At 31.7% G+C, this 18,116-nt stretch overlaps 1 protein-coding gene across 2 annotated transcripts in view; it reads right to left on the reverse strand.

The window, feature by feature from the left end:
• Window positions 1–2,391: 2,391 nt before the first annotated feature.
• The window catches only part of LOC145678552 (uncharacterized), a 273,608-nt gene continuing 257,883 nt past the window's right edge, over window positions 2,392–18,116 (reverse strand). For both annotated transcript variants that reach the window (XM_081748837.1, XM_081748836.1), the window contains exon 8: window positions 2,392–14,796. In XM_081748837.1, the coding sequence (XP_081604963.1) occupies window positions 14,662–14,796 (135 nt within the window). In that variant the 3' untranslated portion in view covers window positions 2,392–14,661. The remainder of the gene's footprint in view (window positions 14,797–18,116) is intronic.

Genomic DNA, 18,116 nt, shown 5'->3' on the forward strand with positions numbered 1-18,116 from the left:
TATGGTGAACAAACAGACATTTAGCCTGTATTAGATAGCATAAAATAAATTTATAGTTAGGTTTGAACATTTGAGGCGCCTAGTATCAAAAGGCGCCAAATCTTTTTTTAAATACCGAAATTGAGTTATATATCGCTTGTTATATGTTTGATCTAAAGGAATTCTATGCAAACAGAATTTTGTTTAAAAGCTTAAAATTTCATACCAAAAATTAGTTCAAATGTGGGACTTCGTACCCGTGTATATGGAGCTTCACTGCACGTTTTGCGAGATTACTCGAAACTAAGCGAAATGGATGTGGCGGATTTTGATATTTGGCGCCTCATTTATAGTTATAACTGGTGTCTAAACAAAGGAAAACTCAACTGATAGCGGATAGAAGTTTGTGTATGTTGCTACCTGAAACCTGGTTAATTAGCGTTCCAGGAATTCTTGAATTAGAATGAAGAAGTCGCACTTAGCTCTGCAGTAGAGTGCTCAATTCGTAGTGAAAAAGTCGTAAGTTCGAATACTGGTGGGAAATCACTGTACTTTTCCCTGATTTAAATATTGAAATATTGAAGAGGAACATTTCTATAATCAATTTTATCTCTAATTCTATATTTGAATAATATTAAAGATTTCCGTATCTATTAATAAAATGTCAAATGTGAGATGCTTTAAAGTTAAAGGTGTGAAATTTGTCACCTAAACTCCTAACTAAAGCTAATGGAATATGTGTTTCAACGTTATTGAACTTCAATTCCTAGGAAAACGAACATATATATATATAAAATCCATATTAAACAACTGGTCAAGTACCTCAGTAATACCAAAAACTCCACTTTAAAAGGAGAAATTCCCCTATCGTTTTGTCAATATATAAAACTGACACCGATTGTATGTGTCTCATCATCACGGGAAAACGACTGAATCATTTGAAATGAACTTTTGAGCATAGCACTTGGGTCCAGCTGGGTTTCTATATCATCTTTACCCAAGAGCATATCTTAAGAGAAATGGGAGTTATGATATATATATCCAAAATTAAATATCACACGAGCATTTATAATGTTAGATAGAACATTAAATCCTTTACTTAAAGACGCGCTACAGCGTTTTGAAAATTCTGTTTCTAAAGGTGGCTAGGGGCAATTTATAATTAACATAGTTATCATTTAGGCCGACCTTTTCTTGAAACTTATCTTGATTGAGAATAAGACTATCTTAAGGAGAGAAGGAAGGTTGAATTTCCTTCATAAATTAGCGGCTACATTGTATGAAATGCATTTTTGCTTATAATTATGAATGACTTGTGTCGAACTGAGGTTTCTTATTTCACATTTATTCAAATATTTATTTTAGAAGGGAATGATTTCCAAACATACCTTTCAAATATTTCCCACAAAAATTTTCTTTCCGTTCGAAGAACTGGCATTTTACCTAGATCTATAAAGTATTTTTCTAGTTATCAACAAATTAAGGTCTCTTGATTTTATTGCATAACTTGCTGAATATACCCATTCTTCACATGGAGGCTGTATTTGGAAGTCAAAGCCTGTGGGAGTATCACTATTCATTTCAGCGACCGCGACAACTATGGATTTGATGCTAATATAGGTCATTTTGGACTATTTTTGCATGTATCGGTATCCCCCTGCTGACCCCCGGCTCGGATACAATGGTAGGCGAATTTGAAAGTCATCGATAATGGAAGTGTCACCATTCATCTCAGCGACCGCGAAAACTATGGATTTGACACTAATATCGGTCATTTTGGATTACGTTTACATATCTCGGTATCCCACTCGGTGACTCCGGCCCGCAGCGGAATAGGGTGAATTTGGGAGTTAATGCGATCAGAGTTTCACCATTGATCTCAGCGATCGCGAAAACTATGAATTCGACACTAATATCGGTCATTTTCTACTACTTTTACATGTCCAGGTAAACGCCCCCCTGTGACCCCCCTGGTTCGATTTTTTTAAATGCTTCTTCTTGGTCTGGGGTCTGGAGCAAGGTATCTGTGACCAAAATTTGGTAACTCTCGGCCAACTTGTCTGGTCCAAAGGGCGGTCCCGGTAAACGTCCCCTGAGACTCCCGTGGTTTGACATTTGTAAAAAAAAAAAAAAAAAAAAAAAGCTTCGTCTTGGTCTGTAGCCTGGACCAAGGTACCCATGACCAAATTTTGGCAACTCTCGGGCCACTCGTCTGGTAACTAGGCCGCAGAGGACATAGATACACACACACACACACACACACACACACACACACACATATATATATATATATATATATATATATATATATATATATATATATATATATATATATATATATATATATATATATATACAAACAAACTCTTTATTTTATTTATATTAGATTAGATGGATAATAAAAATCAAGAATTTTTATAGAAACCAACATTATTTTTTTTATTGTAACCAGCAAACCATTTAACAACATTTGAGCCATACAAACCAGAAGTAAAAAGGAGATTTACATCGCATTGCAGATATTACAAAACGTCTTGAGAAATCAATTCTCTTTGTCGAGTAGCTTAATAAGAAGCTCTTCGACGGGAGAGAAAGAGAGAGAGTTTAGTCACGACCAAAGACTGGTGCTCACATAACTGATGAATCATACCAATTAAAATATTTAGTCATAGGTACACAGGTTCCGGGCAGCAGATATTACAAACAATTCTATTGTACTCAAACTTTTACAATATTAAATTATCTAAAGGAAATTAAAAAATTGTCATTCTACATCATAGCAAAATATGTTATATGAACTTTATAACAGTATTTCTGAAATTAAAACCTTAATATTTAAAATTTCTACTGTGGTAAACCTATTAGCACCGGATTCAAGAGCTAAAGTTCGCCAACGTACGTACAGCCTACCAAAATAAGTTTGCCAATGATTCACCTCAGTTGGCCCAATGAATTATATGATGCAAAATACGGCACAAGATAAAATGCCAATAGATTTTCCAAGTTGGGTCAATATAGGCTAAGATTGACAACTAATTCCAATCCATGCTTACCAGTGTTTTCTGTTAGTCCTAACTATTCGTGCTGAGAATTAATAAAAGTATATGAATTTCACAATGTATTACCTTAGTTTACACTGTCGAATGTTTGAAAGACAAAAAAAAAAAATATTGCATACTGAAGTTTAATTACTTGAACTGCATAGATCATTAGTAAATCTGAGAATTTAAATATACAGATAGCAAGGATATTTTCATTATACTTTACCAAGTCTTCTGAACCTAGTATGAAAGTTCGAAACTAGCCTTGAAAATCATACTTCGAAACAGTTCAGGTCATACAAGACAGTCATGGTGTCAGGAGCTGTCCCGTGGGATATTCTCCACGAATGTACGAAATTTCCCCGAGGCATTTTACCGATCGGGATCAATAATGGCTATCATTATTTTTGCAGCAATACTTTAATCCCCGTATCTTCCATCTTCCCGGAGGAAATTTTCTGAAACCATCACTGATCTAATGTTCTATATCATTAAGTATATCAATCTTAAATGCTATTCAGCTAATTAAAACTGTACATTGATTAGTATTGAACCTTATTCTCATAGTTTTATTTTCCATTAGCAAAATAAACCTCTCAATAGAGAAAGGTACTTTATAATTCAATAGTTTTTAGTTTTAATACCAATCTTGATAAGTAATCAAGAAAAATTAAAATAGTATAGATAAATGTGCATTTACCTATGTATAAAATTAAGTGGTCACTCACATCTTTGAAAATTTTAGCACTCTTTCGTATAGGGAAGTTATACGAGGCTCGTATCTACTTAGAAATTATCCATCCATTCTTTCCTATTAGAATATTAACATCCTTCAAACATAATTATTCAAGTAGTCTGCATACAATTGAAAATGTAGTTTATTGGGATCACTTTTTTCAGTATGATGGTACGTTCTTATTTCCAAAATGATTTATGTAACTTTTAAATAATACAAGTTAACCGTATAAATATATGGAGATAATGCGGTTTTTCTTCTCTATTAAAAATTTTACATAATTCTATTTACAATTTTAGAACTCTTTTAGTACTAGTTGTTGCTAATGTCAGGTAACAGTGAAATTGAAAAATAGTATATTTTTGGGAAAGTTATTGACATACATTAATTGATTTGATAATATGTTAGAAAATTATTAACTTTTATATCTAACGAAATACTACTGTACAAGAACTTTAATGTCAACAATTTGAATTTTATGTTTGTCATGAAAGTAACTATGGTGTATGCTCTGATATACTTGTCAAGATGTTACATATTGAAGTTGCAAAATTAATTTTATCGAACAAGAAATCAGTACTTGTAATAAATTTATGAGATTGTCACTTTCTGAGTTCATTATGTATTAAATACATGAAATAGAATACTCTTGTACAGCCTTGTTCGAAAAACCTGGCTAGCTCATCTCTTTAAAAAGCCATGTTACGACATTCATTTCATAGTTTGATATTTTCGTTTAGATCTGAATAAGGATCTTAAGCGGTAAAGGAAATTTGCATTTGCTCGCCTTACTTTGTCTTTACCGTATATAAAAGTACAAATCATTTCAAATATTAGTTAGCTGCAAGATATTTTGAGCAAAACTGTACATTAAGCTTACTTGGATTTGACTTATACTAATAATTGCACTGCAACTAAAATATTCATTCTTAATAAACGTTGATTTGAAAAATAATATAAAATTTCTGTTATATTATTATATATGATAAATTCTAGAAATGCAAATTCATTTCACTAAAACAAGTTAATTTAAATATTGAACCAATGGATTTTTAGCAAAAACAAAGAAATACAACAATTATTTAAATTTGTAAGTGTAGTATGTGTTTCCTTCAAAGAGTTGTGATCAGATCACATGAACCAAACTGATTAAGAAATAGAATATTACATAAGGAATGCATAAAATTGTGTAACCAAGGTCAACTGTTGGATTTAAGCTTATATTTAACTCGAATACAAAGTTATTTGAATTACTTTCAAGTGCATCTGAACTTGACTTAATTACATTTTAACTTGATTTCATCCTAACTTTTAGATGTGTTGAATAACTAGATACAAATTCAGAACCAATATTGTGCTATATTAATTGAAAGAAATACTGCAAAATATACAAACCAATTACTGTAGCGCTTGAACACATACAAATGCAACTATAGTATTCATCAATTTGATAAAATTCGATATAACCAACTTGAAAGGCAAATCAAGAAATGTAAGAATGAATTTTAATTGCAATAAAATGGATTAAGTAATGTTAAAGTTTGCAGTGTTGCTTCAGAATTTTACATTTAATGTAGTTATCATATAAATATTTTACGTTTCCACCCAACGGTGTTTCACAGTCAGTATGAAGTTAATTATATATTCTCATTTATTATAGAAAAATACGAGATTTCCAACATTCAATTATTAGAAAAAGGAAATTACAAAAAATTAAACGTCTCTCTCTCTTTCAAAACCACACAAGTACAATATTGAGTGTTGCATATAAAATGTACCTAACATATATGTATATGAATACACGACACATAGAGGTAGCCTCAATCAAGACAATTTTCAAGTTGATTTGTTTGTTAGGTGAACCATCAATGCAATTAGAAATCAAATCTTCTTAAAAGTATGTACACCGCTTGGGAAAAATACTGATTTTTTAAAATATTTGTTTTGTGTACATTTAGTTATTTTCTTCTTCAATCTGTTAAAAAATAGGTTTATTATAATACATTTCATAACCATTGGTGTAATACAAAAATTACTTTTCGTTCAAAAAGAAAAAAATATATTGTATATTGTAGACGTAAATAAAATTAATCCAGTAAGATTAACCACAAAAATAGCAACAATTATTTTCGTACAGTTTGTGTCCACAAATTCATTTGCTTCCTTACATTATCAGTGACATAAGAACATGGAAGCTAACATCAGGCAGTTATAAGGCTAGCATTTATTAGTTGCCACTTTCAATAAAAATGTTTATTACGTCGTTTTATACGTTATTACATGTATGCATTTTGTTGTTTATTAAAAGCTTTTGTTTACATTGGCTTTATAAATATATACTTCTGTAATAAGAAAACATATGCCTAATCAAATTAATTTTCTTTCTTACTCCCTAGTGTGAACTTGTTCATCATATTTTAAATTACTTATTCTTGTATCTGATTTCTTTATTTTACTGCAGTATACTCACATTTAACTGCAGTCATATCCCATACAGTTTCCAATCTTTAAAAGTAATAGTTATGTTTGCATTAACATTTACAATAGAATACATTGCACAGCGTAATTCGTACATAAGAGCACAGTATTGCTGTTTAGTAGAAGCTCTTAATACTATCTGTTGATATTATACAGTACTGTATTTCAATTCGTTTGTTTCTATTGAGTTTCATATAAATCAACTTGTATTCGTGCGCTCTAGATTAGATCATAAAATTGTCACACAGTTCATTAAATCAGTGCCATTGAATAAGGATATCTCATATACCGAAAAATCTGGAGTATAAATCTTATATACTCCGTGAAAGTACTTCTCACAAGATCAATACATGTGTCTCTATATCTTGTTAGAATTGAACAAGAACAACACAAAGTTCTGAAGCATAAGATTAACTAATCGTCCCAATAAAGGTTGTTGATCTTTTATAGAGTCCTTGTGTACAAATGTTTACCAGATTGATTCATTTATAGTAAATCACCAATCTTGTTTCTTTCAATGTGAGTCACCAATCGTCTTGATGCTTTCAGTTTATGAATTAAATTAATTATATCAGTTCATAAATTGAAAACATCAAGAAAGAGGAGATGTAAGTTAAGTATATAATTGAATCAGTAGTTTTGTAAAGGCCATGAGTCAGAAAATGACGATTTTGCTTTAGTCCAATTTTTTTACATTTATTTATTTTGCAACACCAGTTGCTCACATCTTGTTCACGTTATATGATGACAAGAAAACTGTACTTTCTCACACAGAAAAATTAAACACTCTTCTTTGAAGTTCTCATAAACTTACTTTTCTGACTCATTACCTTTTCAAAACTACTGATTCAATGGAAGTTGATTATTAATTCAAAAATGAGACAGATACTTTTATTGTAGTGATGTCGAAACCTTATAAAGGTCAAATAGTCTTCCTCTAAAAGCAAGTTATTGTGTGTTAATAATTGCATTTAATTACAATTTGATATACATTTACAGATGTATTCATTTCAATTATTATTTAAATATCCTCTAACCGTTAAAATGTTATAAAACTTTGATGCCTGATTCTTCAACATATAATGCCATTTAATTTTTTTTGCCAAACCTGAAAAACTCTTTTCCATACAATAAAACTACACCTACAAACTTACAAATGTAACTGATATAATAAGTACAGTATTTAGAAAGAAAATAACTAACTTAATCGGTGGTGTGTGTCTGTTTTACAAACTATGCAATATAAGTGAAACTGAATTAGAGGAAATATTAGGATAAAAATGGGGTATGTTAGCTATAAAAGAAATTTATTCTTTTGATTCATCAATGTGTATTCACAAAGATACTAATGCATGAGAACGATCTACGTAACTGTTGAAATAATAAATATCTTAAGATTCCAAAAAAGGGAGAAATCATTACATATGAAGATACGATTATTTGAGATTTCTTTAAGTAGAATTTTGTTTTACTTCGTGTTAGTTTGAGTCGTATTTTTACGTAATGACCATACCTTATGTATTTACAAATATGTACTGTAAAACCAAATGTAAATGAGTCCCCGCTTATTTATCAGCATAAGTGTCCCACTATTTTATCCTTGTATTTATTTTATTATGGTGTTATTTTGTTTATTATGTTCTTATAAAACTTCTTATTTTGTTAATGAAAGAAACTAGGACCAATAATATAAGTTATAAGGAAATGACTCAGCTAATTATTTTTCTTGGACTGCAGCTTAAATATGATTTCTGACCTATATGATTCAAATGTATGATCAATAGTGTATAAATCAGCAATCAGTAAATTGTGGTACAAGAGTACATTAGTAGTGGGTTACTATCTGAAGTTCATAAAACTTTAAAATGCTAAATAACTTTGAAATGATTGTCTTTCCAGAATTATTGACTACTTCATAAGTCAGCAATTATGTGAACTTGAATGAGGAAGAACTTAGCATCATATGCTTCTAATTCTGCTATTCTACATGAAATAACTTCCAATAAAGAAATATTCACATAATCAGTTTTCTATCGCGAATACTAATGATCATTAGCGCTTATTTAATTGGTCGTTAATGAGCAAGAAACGAAAAGCGATATTAGCAACTGTGCTCACAGAAAACTTTATCCGTTGTAGACGTTGCGTGTTGTTTGAGAAAGATAAAATACTGTCCGCTAACAAATACTAATTAATCCTTCTAAATATAAACACGGGTCATCTTAGTATTAATGATGATACTCCTAGGCTAGCGAATGTCAAAGGTCGAGGAAAGAGAGAAATCCCAAATGATGAAACTGAGAATCTAATCAACCCAAACAACTAAAGCTGGAAATCAATACTTGAAACATGCAAGCAGGAAAAGTACCTAGATAGATAGCGAGAGTGAGAGATAGTAATTAAAGACGAACATCGGGGCCGCGGTGGCTCAGCGGTAGAGCGTTCACCTCTGGTGCTTGGGGTCCCGGGTTCGATCCCAGCCTCCGCCAAGTGAACCTTGTGGTGGACAAACACCGCGTGCGTGGGTTTTCTCGGGGTTCTCCCGTTTCTTCCCACTCTTCATTCCGCAATTTCATTCATTACTTATCATCACCGTCTCCTTTAGCCTAACCGGCATAACCGTGGAACGTAAAACTCAAAGATTTCATTTCATTTTCCTTTTCAAAGACGAACATCGAAGATGCTTAAATTCCGACAGTAAAATGGGAGGGATATTTTTCTGATGAATTTATTATTGATGGTTTACTATTCAATGTTGAGAAAACGCTTTTCTTAAAAGTTATTTCATGGTTATATATTGTGATGATAATGGACGAAATGGTGGAGTAAAGAAAGAGGAAACGGAAGTACCGTCAAAATCGCAACCATTAGTGTTTGTCCACCATAAAGCCCATTTGGCGGGAGCTGGGGTTGAACCAAAGATCTTAGTGAGAGTGAACACTCTAGCACTGAACCATCGTGGCACCTGAAATATAAGAGGATAATATTTACTCGGACCATGTCCAATATTTGGTCATTTTAAGTATTTTGTTTTGATTGTTAAATATACATTTGCGAAATATTATTTTCCAAATTTTTCTTCACGATCTTGTTTACATTAACATATTTTTCGTTTTATTCTGTATCATTTTACTATCTTTTTGAAATGTTTATGAGAAACTCGAACAATATTTTCTCAAAAGAATATGATACTATTTACAACAAAAATATATGCTATTTGGATTCATCGTGACACCACAATTATGATATTGGGGAAGATTTGTGTGTTTCCATAAAAGACACTTTAAAGAACTTCGTCAAATATATAGTTTTTTTATACTGTAAAATGATCTCAAAAATTAAAATATTAAATGTTTACGTCATAATTTTGCTTTGACACTTGTGAAACATTATAAACTAAAATAGTAATTTTGTTTTGAATATTTTTTGCTAAGTGTTACAACTGGAAGGTAATTGTAACGTCATGTGATTTGTGGGGTAATATAGTATTTTAGCATTTTGTAACTAGGATACATAGTTGTAAAATTTAATATTGTCTTCAATCTTTTGAAACCTGGAAAGTACGCAACATAATTTAAAGGCCAGTCTTAATATAGAAAGTGTTATACGTTTCCATTATTAATCGTCTATATATTGTGACAAGACCGATATAATTGCAAATGATTTTACAAATAATCTACAGTACAGTATATTTTATAAACACATCTTACAAGTTATAGGTGGTTTATTTCTTGTTCTTTTTAATGAAAATACTTTCTTGTAGCGATTTCACAGATAGTATAATCGTGATACTATTGTACTTATTATTTCAATGTCACAATTCTTGAATTTGACTGCCATAATTTCTTTGGTTTAGTATCCTAATTTTTATTGTTTATAAACATTTTACTTTTTCCATGATATATACAGAGTGAGCAAAAAACAGTCCCAGATTTAAAAAGGTCATATAATTAATAATTATTGAAATATTTTGAAGACATTTTGTTGGAAGCTCAATTAACTCAAAATATTTTCATATCTTTCTTTCCAGGACTTAGACAGTTAGAGGGCAGTGATATCGAAACTGGAGTTTACCCCGCAGCAAGGAAGCTGGTGCGTGCTAAGACTTGTCAACACAACCAGTATTATGACAATACATTTAAATTGAAGTTTATGTTGATCCACCTATACCCAAATCCACTGTGAAGTGGCATAAAATATTTGTTGAGACAGGATGCATTTGTGATGTGCCCAGAGAAATTGCGATATCAGAGCGTCGAGTACATAGTCTGTTCTTCTTTGAGGAATGAACAATCACAAGTGAAAGCTAGTTTAGAATGCTACGTGACTGGTTAATTCCTCAACTTACTGTGGAAGGAGGCAACTACATTCTTCAACGAGATAGTCTTCACACTAGCATCAATCTTCTTGCAGCTTTATGAACGACAGTATGCAGCTTTCTGAACGACAACTGCCAAACCAATGGATAGAACAAGTTGGATCCAATGATCAATTTTGCAAGTGAATGCCACGATCATTGGACTTATATTAACCGTGTGATTTTTACCATTGAGGCTTTGTAAAGGGCAAAGTTTATGTATCTACACTTTCCAAAACCCTAAATAATTTTCAAGAACGTATCTCTACAGCTCTTAACTGCATCACACCGCATGCGCCTCATGATTTGTGGTTGGAGCTCGATTACCGTCTCGGTGTTTGCCGCGTAAAGGTAGAATGCACACTGAGTGGTCGTGATTCTAATCAAAATCACAAAAAAGCTTTCAGAGTTTTTAAAATGTAAATACTGTAAAAATGTGCAGTATAGACCTTTCGATTTTAAAGTTATAGCCCTTCGAAACCAGGGACTGTTTATATATAATTTACGAATTTTGCCGTTCCTTCTCCATATTCCTAATAGATGAACTTTGAAAGTTTCATTTTTCAGATCTAACGTAAGTATTTTCAGTTCATGACTAGGAAAGTCAAGTTCATAATTTAGTTATGTGATACGTTTACTTTAACACAGTACACAGACAAAGCACAAAGTATATGTTTTAAAATTCACATGTCACTGAAATATATCCCCTAAATTATGTCATTTGTTTGAAAACCATTAAGAAATGACTAAAGCTTCGTTCTTTTAAAATTTCTCTTTTATTTAAATAGATTTTCTCATAAATAAACATGTTTGACAGTATTGATTCAAAAGCATATCATTAAATTTTCACGTAATAACTGCACCGAACGTACACGACTATTATAAATGATTTATTCGTTTTCAAAGGGCTATATTTTACATGTACAAGCATGAGAGATAAGTGAGAGTAACCGCGAACTCAGCAAGTTTCTATTGTGTATTCCAGGCGACTCTAGGTGGCAGCACGAGTTTAATACCTATCCAAAATGGAGATAAAGCGAGAAATGAGTGTTTGAATGTTGGAATATGCTAAATGATTGTTATAGCAGTGCAATGTGTGTCGTGTGATCAAAGGGACACATATAGAATATTTGTAGAGGCTGCAGAAAACCTGGTGAGTTTGTGGTTATTTTCATATATCTCTCATGTTTGTATGTGTAACACTTTTGAAAATATAGCTTTTTGAAAACGATTGAATCATTTATAGTAGACCTGTATTATAAAACTGCACAGTCATAATATAAACTCATGTTGAAATGGTATCTCAAGGAAATTTTCTAAGAATAAACAATTCGACCACACCCATGAAATGTAAGATCAGTATTTTAAAAAAAGAATATTGCGAAACTATAAACTTTGAAAAATTGTGTTAAAACTGATACCAAATTAGACAGAAGCTGGCATTTTAATTCTGAATAAAAGTTTTTTCTTCTCATCTGTCTAAATTTCTTTGTCAATAGAGAATCATCTATAGGGATATTCAGTAGATTAAATAGACGTCTTTCTTTTAAAAACATGTTAATTCCGTTTGCAGGTAGCTCGTTAGAATGCACATAGGCCAGGAAAAGAGTTTCAGAAAAACGAAGTATGTATGTCTTTATTTCCTGTCAATCAATCTAGAGAGAAAAGTATAAAAGGATTTTGGAAACAAGTAGATGTTCATGTATTGAACATGATTGTAGCTCACAATATTTTAGCACTGTGTGTCAGTAGAATTTTCTTTATACTGTAAATGACAAATTTTTCTCATACTGTTGACTTACGATTAAGATATACTTTTCGTTTGTTTATTTCAATAGTCGAACAATTTCATAATTTAAACTCAGACCCGGAATAATATAGCTACAAATTAATATACACTTGTATACATTTCGTCACCAGTCAACGAAACAATGTAACGATAGTAGTCTAGTGGCTTTCTGTCAAATAATTCTTACGCATAAGGATTACTTGTAGATTAATTATATGTACTTAGGCAAGACACTATCAGTTAGTACCGGTAATTGGTTTCGGCAAGTACAGTTCTATACAGTTTCAAATGAGATTTGTACCGGCTTTACAAATAGACAGTAACGAAATTCTTTAATAATTTACTCTTTTAGAACTTATATTGCATTAGCTTTGATGCACATTTCACTCATATATTTATACTATGTGTTTGTAGTTTCCTTCTTAATCTTTCATTTATTTCCTTATCGCAAAATTGATTGAAAGGCTTGGAACAATACAGAACAACAATGTTGTAATTGGTATTATGCATATGTCACGTACACACATTGAAAAAAGGCAACGCAAATAGTTGAACATAAGGAGTTCAAATGCAGCAACCAATGCTTTCATTATTTCGTTCATGTTCATCCTTTGTCTACTATGTAGAAATATCACTTCACAAAGTTGATCTTACAAACTTGTGTGTAATTAGGTATTTTTTATCTTCCCACGAGCAAACTGTAAATAAATAAAGATACACGCACAGGAAGTCGATTTATGTGTTATATGCACTTATTTCACAAAATGTCTTCTTTCATATAACGTGCATATAGGCAAAACAGTAACGGTGTAATACACAGTATGATTTCATATACAAAATCTCTTTCTGTTTATAGTAAAACGAACTAATTCCATTCCTAATTCGATTCGAGAATTTCATTTCGCAAAATTCTATCACTTTAACTTGTAATAAAATTTACCAGGTATATTCATTGTTTTCACAACATTGCCCAACAAGTGTTCTTAATAATGTTTTTAGTTTATTGGTAACTATTTGCAAGTTACCGTGGTCAAGTATTGGGATGCATGCACAATGTCAGTTGCAGTGAATTATTTTGTAACTTTGTCCAAAAGCCTAATTCACTATCAATATTATTCAATAATCTTAATAGGAGTATATCCATAGGTACTATACTTACAACCTTTATATATCTTAATTAATTCAAACTGTAACGTTTGAACTAAGTATGTTCTGTTCAGCTTTATACATAACTAACTTAATTTTTTAACTAATATTTTTTCTAAGTAAATTATAATAATAAATATTTAGGAGTTAAGTGTTTTTTATTTTGACGAAGCTTTTATATAACTAAAGAAAGTACGAAGGGTACTGTGTAAACGTGATATTATAAGTTATCTTATTAAAATTATTCATCTCGCTCTGTATTTGCGAAAATTACACTAAATTAAACTTCTGTTACAATAAACGTTAAATTTTATGATACTATTAATAGAAGCGTCTCAAGTATTAAAAACATTACGTATCTCTCGAACATAAAAATTAAGAATTTAGTAATGATCATTCTGTAGTTTCTCAAAGCAAAGTGTAGTTTTCTAGCCTCAATTCAATAATAATAAATCAAAGTGATAATAATATTAAGAATATTATTGAAGTATGACTAAAGTTCTTATGTTTTTACTTTGATCATTCATTTAAAGTATATAAATTTTAAAGTTCCGTGGCTACTTTAGTTAGTAGCAACATAACATTTCAATGTTTTATTAATACAAAATTAAATATTTAATGTAATTTCCCGGGTTATAGAGCTGAAAAATAATATTCTTAAAATTTGTAATAAATTTATATTTTCTAAAAATACATGTGTGTATAGAGAATTACTTTATCTTGTCTTTGGTGAGTCTTCTAAATTATCATGGTTGATAATCTTCAGAATAATAAATGTTTAATTTTAAGATAAAGTAGAAGGTATCTGATTATTGAAAATCAATTTCTGTATCTCTTATGACATTATGCACGCATCTGTTTCAGCCTCACGTCTCTCACCACCAAGTCCACGTAAGCGTAGATATTCTCAATCATGTCAATGTAAACCGTACACACTAAGAACTTCCTTCTTCTACACAACTTTTCACATTTTCCTTGATTGTGTGTGTAGATGCACTACTGAATAGCCCAGGCTGAGGACGTCTAGCAGTAGGTCGTTGACTGTTCCTCCAGCTAGTGCTCACATCAGCATGACCGCTCTGAAAGCCATGAATGGAGTGAAACCAAGGGAAAAGGATAAAGGGATAAACAATGATCAACGAGAAACAGAGCCAGAGGTACCAGGTGCTGCGTTGTCGGTCTGATAGCGGCCAACACTGCTGCTACTGCTACTTCCCTCGCCGACGGATTTCGAAGTTGTGGGCTGCGGTTGTGGAGCATTGAGGCCATCCTATACGAAATGCAATTTTCATTAATATTTACATAAGCTTGAATACATACAAGTTTACTTTAGATTATATTTAAGATAATCTGTTACTTAAAATGCAGCTTGAAGTATGTAAATGGAGAAGCTCTAAACATACATAAATTGACAAAATGTATTCTGTCCTAAAGAATAGGACTACAAATAAAAAGTACGTGTCACTGCACTAAACGTTCTCGTTCCAATTCCTTAAAATAAATTGTTGTACTGCAATCATTAATAAAACTTTTTCTTGTGAAATACGAACAAACTACCCCTTTTGATTTGTGGTAGATTTTTTAAATAAGAAATAACTTATGCCATATATTAGGGTTATTAATGAAACATTTGTTTATAAAATAATAACGAAGTCACACGATTGATATTTTACAAAATTGTAAAAACAAACAAATAAATAAATAAACTACCCTAAGAGTAAACTACCCCATGTGGGTATTCTTATAGAAATGATTTAAGCAACATTATAAGAATAATAATGAAAAACGTATTTATGAAATATGAAGAAAATGCCTTGAGCTTTTTTTTTTTTTTTTTTTTAAAAAAAAAAAAGAAAATCGTCCGAAAGACTCACTCCAACTCTAAAGAGTCTCCACTCTAAACTACCTCTCGTCTATTTTGAGAACAAATGAGTTATGGAATGCTATCAGAATATTAATGAACTATTTATGAAATATGAAGAAAATTGCCTGAGTAGTTTTTTTTTTCTTTTTTTGAGAAAATTGTCTGAATAAAACTAACACCCAGAAATAAACTACTCCTCGTAGATTTTTTCAGCACAAATGAGTTATACTATAATGTCAGGTTATTAACGAAATATTTATTTATGAAATATGAAGAAAATCACTGACAAGGGAACATCTTATATTGATAGTAGCATTGCCCAATCAAACAGCGCACAATCGATAAAGGAGTGAGGAAAACTGAGAAATTCAAAGTTTTACGGACCAACACCCAGAAACAGAAGATACAGAGGAAAGAAGGATCTAAAATCATGTAATGATAGCAGTGTAAAAGATACACTGACAGAAGGAACTTCAAAATGACATTTACACAACATTATAGTCAGCAAACATTGTACCCACAGACATGCTCAATAACATGAAGGGTGTGAGACAAGAACATGATAACCAACAAATTTTTAATTTTCGGCACTGTGTTGTTGGAAATTCATGTCGGATTGTGGCTGGTCCAGCAAGATTTTGTAACTTTTGCAAACAAGTGAACATGTGACCTTTGTACTTCAGAAACCGAAAGAATTATTCTTGTTACGTTGCCCGACTTGTTTTCTTTTATTAATAGTGGTTTCTTTTATGAAGTACAAGGGTCTACATCCCATTTTTCGAATCCTAAGTAACTATAGTTTTCGTTTGATGTAGAAAACAAACCTAATTGTGAGAAATACTGAGGACTGGCGGAGTGAAACTGGGCTACTGTTTGGGTTGGGTTAGGTTAGGTTAGAAATGGCTCTCTGCGGTGAAAAACGGAAATAGCTTCAATATTCATATTCTAACGTGTGTATCAAATTGGCATAGAAAAACTTGATGATACAGAGGAGGACCCACACGTCACGGAGTAAAAGCAATATACTCAATAATTCATTTTTTGTGTAAACTTCTGTTTGGATATTGTGAAAACAATTCGTTTTTATATTAGATTTATGTCAGATCGTGTACTTTTATATATAGCTAGGACTAGTCTTTGGCTAGTTTTATATAGGCTATAAATTAGGATTTTCTTCTTAATTTAGAATCGATTTCTTTAAATAATAAGGCTTTTCACAAAGTTTGTAATACTTGCATTAGCTGAATTAAAACTCCACTCACTCGAGTTTTCTTTATTTTGTTAGGTACATTCCTACAATACTCATGTTTTGTATTTATAAGCCAAGAAATATTGTTTCCTGATATGAAAATCCAATACGAAATTTAAGCCATGACGCAAACTAAATACACATGCTTCAGAAAATAATGTTTGTATCAATTATGGCTTAAATGTTAAAACATGGTAACCCACACTGCAGCATACAAAATTAGAAATTCGCTATTTTGATTTGATACAATTATTTCAATCCTTCATGTATAGTATTCTGTGAAAAATCAGCTTTCCAACTTTTAAAATGAATTGTGCAGCAGAAAACCTCTAATTTCTTACCATGTTCTTGCCTCACAACCCTTCACATCATATGTAATGCAGTGTTGCTAACTGAGCACAGAATGAAATTTTGTTAAATAGCACGGGACACAAATTATAACATCTAGAAGATTTAATTATGACTAGAAGCATACCTCTATGAAGTCTTGATGTACAGTGTTGCTAACGTTTGAAGATAGGCCTTTATGAATTCCTATATGAACCTTGGATGTAGAAAAGTGCATACAGTACACGATTCGAACTTGCTAAACCAAAATATGAGACCACAAGCCATAATATAATAACTGAAATACGAAAATAATGGACAAAGCAGTTTTGCCCAAGTGGAAAATCAGAATAGTATCAAAACTAACACACAAAACTGAAATGATGCATGCGCTTGGATTGACAATTGAATAGCAGGCTTACTTTTCTGATGCATGTAATATTGTATCACCTCACACATTATTGGTACTCAGTTTTGTAGTGTTGCAAAGACGTATATCAGCCCCTTCCTCCCAAGTTTGTCTCGAAATGGCGCCCTCTACGTACTCTCAACCAGCTGCGCCCCTGGGCAAATGCCCCGAATTGATCCCCCTAGATCAGACCCCGCATCTAGCTTAATGTAGGATTCCAACTACTACTATGTTGCAGAACGATCCAATCGGAAATCGAACATGTGCACCAGCAGCGAGGCTACGGACCACTTGGTCATCCAAGTTATTTTTACACTTCAACGATTATATTCCTGTTTGTTGTCTCATATTTTGGTTTCAACTAGTTCGAATCATGTACTGTATATACTTTTCTACTTGCAAGGTTCATATAGGAATTCATATAGGTCTATCTTCAAACGTTGGCAACACTGTGTATCAAGACTTATCAGGTATGGTTCTACTCATAATTAGATTTGCTAGATGTTAGAATTTGTGTTCCGTGCTATTTAACAAAACTTTTTGTGCTCCGTTGGCAACACTACATTACATATGATGTTATTGAGCATGTCTATGGGTACAATGTTTGCTTACTATACTGTTGCGTAAATGTCATTTTGATTACTTTAATCATTTTGAAGTTCTTTCTGTGTGAGTGTATCTTTTACATTGCTATCTTCACATGATTCTAGATGCTTCTTTCCTGTGTATATCTCCTGTTTC

The sequence above is a fragment of the Thermobia domestica genome, chromosome 2, assembly GCF_964235325.1.
Source record: "Thermobia domestica chromosome 2, izTheDome1.hap1.1, whole genome shotgun sequence".
Lineage (NCBI taxonomy): Eukaryota > Metazoa > Arthropoda > Insecta > Zygentoma > Lepismatidae > Thermobia > Thermobia domestica.